The sequence below is a fragment of the Lactuca sativa genome, chromosome 5 (assembly GCF_002870075.4).
Source record: "Lactuca sativa cultivar Salinas chromosome 5, Lsat_Salinas_v11, whole genome shotgun sequence".
In the NCBI taxonomy this organism is placed as follows: Eukaryota; Viridiplantae; Streptophyta; class Magnoliopsida; order Asterales; family Asteraceae; genus Lactuca; species Lactuca sativa.
Genome location: NC_056627.2, coordinates 321,977,858 through 321,987,194, shown reverse-complemented (window position 1 = coordinate 321,987,194; position 9,337 = coordinate 321,977,858). Strand labels below are relative to the sequence as shown.

The 9,337-nt window shown below is 31.2% G+C and overlaps 1 protein-coding gene across 3 annotated transcripts; it reads right to left on the bottom strand.

Moving 5' to 3' along the window:
* Nucleotides 1-1,356: 1,356 nt before the first annotated feature.
* Nucleotides 1,357-4,945, bottom strand: LOC111889387 (TGACG-sequence-specific DNA-binding protein TGA-2.1). Of its 3 annotated transcripts, none has more exons than XM_023885529.3 (12): nucleotides 4,788-4,945; nucleotides 4,454-4,561; nucleotides 4,109-4,188; nucleotides 3,936-4,003; nucleotides 3,629-3,745; nucleotides 3,467-3,544; nucleotides 3,338-3,397; nucleotides 3,144-3,221; nucleotides 2,834-2,879; nucleotides 2,317-2,588; nucleotides 1,988-2,236; nucleotides 1,357-1,717 (listed from the first exon to the last, which is right to left on the bottom strand). In XM_023885529.3, the coding sequence occupies exons 2-12, from the start codon at nucleotides 4,549-4,551 to the stop codon at nucleotides 1,571-1,573; spliced, it is 1,293 nt and encodes a 430-aa protein (XP_023741297.1). In that variant the 5' UTR covers nucleotides 4,552-4,561; nucleotides 4,788-4,945; the 3' UTR covers nucleotides 1,357-1,570. The 3 variants fall into 3 exon arrangements, with proteins under 3 accessions (XP_023741297.1, XP_023741298.1, XP_023741299.1); XM_023885530.3 differs by having other exon boundaries at nucleotides 2,837-2,879; XM_023885531.3 differs by lacking the exon at nucleotides 4,454-4,561 and having other exon boundaries at nucleotides 4,788-4,938.
* Nucleotides 4,946-9,337: the final 4,392 nt, after the last annotated feature.

Genomic DNA, 9,337 nt, shown 5'->3' with positions numbered 1-9,337 from the left:
TTGGGGGTTTTCTTTAGTGCTTTGGTTATTTAAAATTTCTAGTTTTTAATTTTTTTAAAGAAAAATAAAAAGGTTTAAAAAAAATTCTTTTGGTTCAATATTTTTTTTCTAAGAAAATAGAATTTTTTAAATTTATAAATTACATATTTGATTCCATACTTTTCTATTTCAAAACTTTTTTCTAAAATATAAAAGCTACACAGTATACACTCCCATCATATCATATATTTTAAGGTTGACAAAGCAATAACACAAAATGTTATTTTTGACTAAATACACTAATAAAAATGTTATGGAAAATGTGAGAACATAAAGATTTTTTTTTCTGTAATTTCTCTTTATAATTATACATTTCCTCTCTTATGTGGACTATTTTTATAATTTTGTCTATTTCATGCAAAATGCAAGAAACAGACACCTATAATTTTACTACTAGTCGAAATCATTTTGTAATTCTGCAAATTAATAAAATTTTAACATCTTTGTGATTTTTTCTCTAAAGAGTTGTATTTTGATGGTCCTTAAAAGCAATGGTGCTAAATGTCATGTACTATATTAAATATTTTATTATTTAAAATAACAAAAATAACAAAATGAAAATGGATAGAAAATATACATCCAAATACGTTTTTTAATTTTCTAAAATAGAAAATGAAAATTCAATCAATTTTAATCAAATGTATTTCCAAATTTGTCTCCATTTATTTGTCTAATAACTTTTACAAACAAACTGAAAATAATCTTTTACAACCAAATACATCCTTATCTATTATTTCCCTTCCATTCTACTCGGAACACATAAAATGTATATTTCCCTTTCATTCTTTTCAAACTCGAAAACATGAAGATAAAATCTCTCTCTCTCTCTCTCTCTCTCTCTCTCTCTCTCTCTCTCTCTCTCTCTCTCTCTCTCTCTCTCTCTCTCTCTCTCTCTCTCTCTCTCTCTCTCTCTCTGTGTGTGTCCACGCGCGCGCTAAAATTCAGGATGGTTCGGATAGTAGGGTTCCTTTACCCTTTAAAGACATGGCTTTGTTCATTTCCAAAGGTTGTATCAAATGCATTGAATGCAAATCAATTCACAAAGATATGGCTGACCAATTCATTGGTCACGACACTTAAGAATGGTTTCATTAAGAGGTTATCCCCTAAGTAAAAACACCACCTTGGAACCACTATTTGGATCATAAACTCAGTCAAATATTGCAGGAACAAAATATTACTAGATGCAAATCACATTAATGTTTAACAACCACAGGCACATGTAGCATGAAACATCCTAAACATACAAAACACTTTATCTCCCTTTTAAAAGAAGTCAACAAAACTAACCAATATACTAATATCTTTAAAAACACATACTTCTAAAGGGTTGTAAATATAACAACCACCATGTTTCTTCCATAATAATCACAAAAACAATCCACTTTATTTTCTTGCTACTCCTACTTTAACACTAACAATATCAATGTCACCTATCTTTAAACAACCACACTTGAATTAAGAATTACAAAAACAACTGTACATAAAAATTACACTCCCTTTCACTTTTACAAATCAACTTCCTTCATTCTCACTCTTGTGGGCGAGCAAGCCAAAGTGTACTAAGAGCACGAAGCCGAGAAAAGTAATCATTAATTGCAAGCAGCGCACGTGCCGATTGCCGAGTCGTCAGTATCGTATGCATTTGTTGCAACGTCTTTTCCCTCAAATGATCCGCCTGGGAGTGGGACCCACCATTAACATAAAGTAAATCCTTAACATTACTTTTAAAAGATACTGTTTCTTTTTTACTTAATAGACTTAGTACTTTCTGTACTTGATGCAGAAAGTACGACCTAATAGGAAAAGTGGTTTTCTCCACTTTTCCTATTAGGTCATTTTGACTGTTAGGGAAAGTGGCTTTCTCCACTTTCCCTATTAAGTCATTTTGGCTGTCAGTTTCTCAGATATTTTTAAACATTATTTTATTGTGGAAAAGAATGTCTACCTGGCGGAGAAAATTTTCAAGAGAACCGAGTTTTCCCATGGCCATGGCCATTTGACCCATGTAGTTAGCCATACCCGAAGATCCAGCTGGCACAACGGGTGCATCACTAGCCAATGTTTGGGCTAGAGATTGCTGCAATGCATCCATTCCTTGTGATAGAGCTTCTTCTGCTTGAAGTGATGTTTGTTGTAAATGATCAATGCTTGCCAATTGTTGTTCTGTTAGTGGCTCTAAGTGACTCACAAGTAGCTGCATTGCCATTTGTGTAAAAAAAAATTTTAAAAATGTATAGAGATAATAATAAATGAAAGTAGATTGCTATTTCTTGCCTTGAGTAATTCGGAAGAACGGAAGCCACCAATCCATAGAAAACAACGTTCTGCAGGCGATGTCCACATTCCATAAATGATATGAAAAACATCGGCTTTTGCTGCAGTTCTTTTGAGCCTAAAAATACCATTGAAATGTGAGGTGGCATTTTCCACTAAAGAACGAAGCTCATTGTCACTTCTATGTGAAGTGACAGCTGTCCTTAGCTCACTTATGTGTTTGCTTTGCTCTTCCAACCACCGAGAATATTCTGCTACAAATGCCAATGACCCTGTACAATCATATCATGTAACTGTCAATCAAGAAAAAAAAAAGTTATCTGAATTTGCAAAGCAATTTTCACTGCTATAATTGGGTAGATTTTTCAAAGTATGAACTCCTAATAAGAAATAATTTCTTAATAAGAATTTTATTTGAGTTTCATTTAACCCCTTTTAGGTTATGAAAAGTAGATGCTACTTCTTGTATGCATGTTATAGGTATACAAGAAACCGAAAGATTTATACATAACATTACCACCATTTGGTTGCGTTTGATCACTTGAATTAGAAATCACAACACCCTACAAAAGTAAAAAATAAAAAAATAGAAAAAAAAAGTCAAAAATTGGTGAAGATTTATCGAAATCACATAAGTCAATAGAAGCCGGCTTAATGGGCTCAATACGAAATTACTTGATGAAAAAAGAACGACTTAATAGACAGTTGATCAAAAGAGGCTTTCCCATTAAGTCCTAACTTTTTTCAAAATTTGCTCACATTTGTTTTTTTTCCTTCAACTTTTATTAAATATTCTTTAAGCATTATTTACAAATTTGCCCTCATACCTGCTTTCGAGCTCGTTGGACCTCTTGCTCTAGTTGAGTTAGCTTCAATCGACTATTTTCCAATTGTTGCACATATGCCTACACAGTAAAACCCAAAAAGAAAAAGAAAAAAATATTTAATTTCACTTTAAGGTCTCCTTTTCATTCATGGTACCTTTTTTTTTTTTTGTCAAAATTTAAACCAATTATTTTACCTTTTTCCTCAACCTGCTCTTTCTGGCTGCCTCACGATTCTGAGCTAATCGCCTTAATGTCTATAAATTTAATACAAAAAGTTAGAAAAAAAAATTTAATAAAAGAATAACATACAAAAAAAAAAAAACCTTTTGTTCTGGAAATTTTTCTTTTTGTTTGTCACTAGAACCAGAAGCCATAAACGGATTAGATGGAACAATATCAAACTGCATTCAAGATAAAAAAAGTAAAAAACATAAATCATAATTGAATTCCAATTTGTATAAAATATAAGTATTTGTTTTTATTACGCTTTGATTGTTGTCATCAGGGTCCATTTCAGTGGAAGTATCTGTGTGTGGGCTTCCATCTCCCATAATATTAGATTCTAACCAGGCCTCACGATTACTATTTTGCCCTTGTAACATCTGAAACACAACACATATTGTAATTAGCATCAAACTCCATAACATATGATGATGCTATAACAAAGTAACCAATAAACATACATTGTTGTTTCTTGCGTTTAACTCTTTTAATTAAAGAATATAGTTGTAACAATAAATACAAAAGTTAAACATAAAAGTGAAATCATATGATCAAAACATCTAAAATCACCTTATCATATGTAGCAAACTGGAGATCAGAGTGGACAGATTGATCGATCAATGCTGTGGAGTTGTAAACTTAAGAACAAGAAAAACAATGGAAAAGTTTCATTTGCAGATTCACTTCACGAAAAAAAAAAACGAAAAAATAAAATAACATTATAATTTAAAAATTATAATCACCTCCACGCAATCCAAGCGACTGTTCAGGCGACCCGAAATTAGAAACTCGGGAGGATTGACCAGCGTTACTCTCTACACCACTGATTACATATAAAAAATATTCAACTCAATTACTCATTTACTCAATCACATGACAATATATTTGAAAAGTAACATATCATCAATCAAGATTATAATTGATGTGAAAAAAAAAAGATTGAAAAAAGGCGCTATCAAACTACTTACTTTAACCTTTCTTTTTTTTTCACTTTCAATAGTTGGGTCTGATTTATAAAGATTAATCAAAAACTACACAAACACTTTATTATTTTTACGAAGATTAGAAGCAAATAGAGAAGAGATTACTTCGAATTGGAGATGGGTATCTGAGAAACAAAGCTAGGCATCGAAGCACCAACACTAGTATTAGCTTTTCCACCAACCTTGAAGCTTTTGCTACCCATAAATCATCATCTTGATAAAACAATCCACAGAGAACATTTTCCCAGAATTCAGAAAATAAAGGGATGACAAAAAAACCCAATTCCACTCAATAAAGAACAGAAAAAATGAAAACTTTATGCTTTAAAGCATTAAAGAACAACACCCACAAAAATTACACTTATTTTGATCCATTAAAACCTCAAAAGATACTAAATTTACTTCAAATCGATTACACAACAAGTCTCAAGAACATTACCTCAATCCCTAGTTCAAAACGGAGACATAATTCGAAGATTTCAGGAAGCAAAATGGATCTTGTTGACTTGCGGGGTCATGTGCTATTTAAACCGAGCAGACTTTTTTTATTTATTGAAATATGTATTTGTGTGAAAATCAAGCAGCCCCACTAACAATTTTTCAGCATCTTTCGTATTTTTCGAATAAAATATGTTTGTTTTGTTAGCATTCGTCACACCCACCGATGCTTTCAATGTTTTAATATCACACTTCTTGGGACCAAAATCAAGACACGTAGTATAAAAAGGGGTAATCATATAATAAACAAAACATTTACTTTATTAATGTTTATTTTGATTTAGAATCATTAAATTTATATTAGAATATTTACATTGGTTTTTCAACTAATTAAGGCTAAAACAGACAAATTTTGAAGAAAAATACGATTGTTATTGGTGTAAAACAAGCATTTTATGAAAAATATCTTTTTGGAAAAGTATATTATAAACTCAAAAATTTTAAAGTGTTTGTATTATATTTTAAAGAGCTGGAGTATATGATATAACACTTGACCACTTTGGAAGTTGGAAGCAAGAGGGTGGAAAGTGAGGCTTATGACGTTTAGACCATTCAAAGTCTTTTGCAATTATTCAAAGCCACTAATTATTTTTTTACTCTCTTTTCGTGTATATCTTTCTTTAATTATTCGGAATCATGCTTACGTATTTTGTTTTTTAAAAGTACAAAAACTTCATAAATGGTACATGTGGTTTCTAAAAAGATCGATTTCAGTACTTAATTTTTTCGGAAACGCAACCTCACCCCTCTTGCGATTCTCTTCCTGCTCTTCGTTTTCTCCCCTTTCTCAGTTATATTGTATTTGTATTGCAGGTGTAAAGTTGTATTGACTATACATGGGAGTGTTTTCTGGACCTGATCTTCTGATTAATGCAGAAAAATAGAGTCCATTTGAGTTGCACGATAGGTGTTTGATAAAATGCTTAAGAGAAATTTATGGGTTGTTTTGATGGTGGTGGTCTTGGTGTGTAGTATTTTAGTAACTGATTTGAATTTTAGTATGATGTTCTAGAGCTCATTTGTTAATTACCTCGTTTCTTTCCAGAAAATTGAACATGGAGTTGCAGGTTTTGGATATAAAAGTAAATTTGAATGTTATTATGCTATTGTGAGATGGTTTTTGGATGTAAAAATAAATCAACTACTGATGATGATGATGATGGATAATACCGTTGTTGTAATGCAGCAGCAGCGGAAGCCTTCTTCCTGTCTTTCTCTCCAATTTCTTCATCTAAAATCATCCCCCATCAATCTGTATAACAGCATCGCAAACATCTTTGCTCGATCTCTAATGGAGTCTATACCAATTACCAAGTTCATCAGCAAACTCGCACTTATTAATAAAACTATTGGATTTATCTGGTTTGTGACGTAGGGTAAGTAACAAATGAGCTCTCTCCAACTCCGATCTGGAACAACCTGATCAAAGAATGGTAATCTACAGTCCCTGTTTCCCTGAAGCAATCTTCTGCTTCAGTTCTTGACTCTTGGACCCCAGAGAACAAAGTTTACCTGGAATTTCACGATATCGCACGTTTTGACGTTCAAACCTTGAGATTTTATTCATCACTGGAATAAATATACAAAATATGTATTGAAATTTTTTTATTTGGGCACAATTTTATTCATATAATTATAAACTTTAAATATTATTTTTTGTATCTTTATAGATTTAAAAATTACATTAGCGTCTAAATTTATATTCAAACTCATAAATTTAAGCATTAAACCAATTTAATATTGAAAAACTTATATAAAATTCAAAATATCATATGATATCACTAAACTATCATTCCGAGACTAAAGATTAGGATTAATCCAATTTAATTGAAAAGCTTCTCATGCCATTGATGATTTTAGTGTAGTAATTATACTATTTGAGACAAATACCTTTGATTCAAAGTCACGGGTATCCATCTTTAATCAAATGACTACATAAACATATCAATTTTTGTTTCATCTTTAATCAAATGACTACATAAACATATCAATTTTTGTTTCATCTTTAATCAAATGACTACATAAACATATCAATTTTTTGTGTTCATCTTTAATCAAATGACTACATAAACATATCAATTTTTGTGCCCATCTTTAATCAAATGACTACATAAAACATATCAATTTTTTTGTTATCGGGGAGTCAATAATACAATCTAAGTCAAATCCCCTATTCTAATAAAACAGTACATTTGTGGCCGCATTGCTTCTTCTAACCTCCTCCCTGCATTTGTTTCCCGCTCATTTTTTTCTAAGAGAAATGCTTAATATACCCCTTCCACCTCGAACACAATTTACAAGAATAACCTGGAAATGATACAGATTGGAAGAGATACACTGATAATATTTTCCAACTTCAACCCGAGATCTTAGCTCCAAAATTACCGAGATTTCCTTTTAATTAGCAAGATTTGCATAACTTATAAAGGTAATCTTATGAAATCCCTCATGAAATTCGTCCTATTTGTACTATCAATTAAACTCAATCCCATGAAATTAGGAATTCCAACCTAATATCCAAAAAGGACGACTTAAATATTATTCAAAAACTCCGATGTATGCCCTGATCGTTTAAAAACTCCGATGCATTATACCTTAAATCAGGATTACATTTAATTTAGCGCCATAAATCTCGGTAAATCACTGCTCCAATGGTCTCTGGTAATCTGCTTCTTCTTCTTCTTCTCTAACCTAGACATCTGCTTCTTCTATTGATTTCATGTAAGAACAATTTTTTCCATGTTTTCTATCTGTACATGAGTATGAGCAAAGTATTTGTTTTTTATGCACAAGAGGTGTTTGATTAAATGCTTGAAGCAAAACACGTAATAGCATCTGGTTGATCCTTCCAAGCTACATGAAACAAGTTTTTAGTTGTGGGAACTAATTTTTGTTGATTCTTTGGAAACAAAGACCTTCATTTATGTGCAATTACTATATATATATATATATATATATATATATATATATATATATATATATATATATATATATATATATATATATATATATGCACCAAAAATCAATACCAGATGCTGGATCTTGAGGTAAATTCTGATAAAAAGATGGGAACTTAATCATTGATTGATTGAATTCATCATTCTATTAATTTGAATTATTTACAGATGAATTTGGTTTTGTTGCGGGGAACACTTGTGAAAGGTGCATTTGTCAGCAACAATTTTCCTAAGGGTATATAATCAGGTGGTTTATCTTTAGAGAACCTAAGTTTCTTTTAACTATAACATTATATATTATTTTTTTTACTAACTAATACATTGAACTTCACCAATTCTGAGTAACTACCATATTATGATTCAAGTTATAGTTTAAAAAGTTATTCCATATTATGAAGCAAATCAGCAAATGACAGCTTCTCCAACAATCAACATAATTTACTCAAAAGCCGTGACAAGGATAGGGGAAGGGAAACAAAGAGAAACAGATTATGATTAGGAAAGTGATTACAGGACCGACATCACAGGTATCATCATTGATTATTAACGCAACTTTATTTGTGTTTTAATTTTAAGATTGTTGGGACATTGTGAAAATGACTATTTGTTACAATGCATTGAAGGTGACAAATTTATTTTTTGGTCAATCCACGGGTTACTAACCATAACAGACATTTATTTTTATGGATTTTAAAGGAGCAAAAGATAAAAATGTCACCACTACAAATCATGCAGATTTGATTCAGGTAAAATATAGCTGCCAACTTTTTCTTCCTATACTAGCCTTTTGACTTTAATCTCTTTAAAAAAAAAATCAAATTCTTAATCTTCTGTTCAGTTAAGCCTTTAGGGTTGGACTCCTCTGTTTCTTCTAATTATAGGGCATGAGGCTTGAATGTATGTTTGATTCTTGTAAAAAAACTAAGAAGGTGTTTTCTGAATTCTTTATTTCGTTAAAGAATATAGATATTGATATAATGTTTGTATTTGATGTGAACAGGGGTTGTGGAAAGAGAATTTGATTGTGTTTACTATCAACAAAAATAGGTAACATCCATTTCTTTGCTTTTCCAAACCAACAACCACCTACCGGCTTCAGTCACCCGATTCCTTGATTACAACTGTTTACGAATGCCACCATTGAAGTCTCTCTCTTACTATTTTACGAGCACAGACACACACATCACTCACTCAATGGAACATGGTAATTAATATAAAGGTTGTAAGTAACTTAGCTTTGGTTATGGATTTGCTTTGTTATAATTTTTCTCATAATAAGGAATAACCTTACACCTCTGTATCACATGAGTATGAGCTAATTATCAATTTCTACATTGATTTTTTTTAGATTTCTATCATTTATTTGTGTAATTCCTATTAGGGTTTTGAATATGTAAGGGTATTGATGTTTTGTTAGGCTTTTCCTAGGACGTTTCTTAGGTTTTGTTTATTGTTTTCTGATCTTTGATCAACAAATGTTTTCTTGAAAAACAAATTTCATAGTTACGAATGAACTCACTATTAGCTTCTCCTA

Bases quoted from the DNA above. Each gene is read 5' to 3' on its own strand.
- LOC111889387 (XM_023885529.3), bottom strand. From the start codon at position 4,551: ATGGGTAGCAAAAGCTTCAAGGTTGGTGGAAAAGCTAATACTAGTGTT. The intron at 3,222-3,337 runs GTAAAATAATTG...TTTACTGTGTAG, and splicing joins AGAGCAGGTTGAGGAAAAAG to GCATATGTGCAACAATTGGA. The intron at 1,718-1,987 runs GTAGACATTCTT...TCCCACTCCCAG, and splicing joins TTGAAAATTTTCTCCGCCAG to GCGGATCATTTGAGGGAAAA.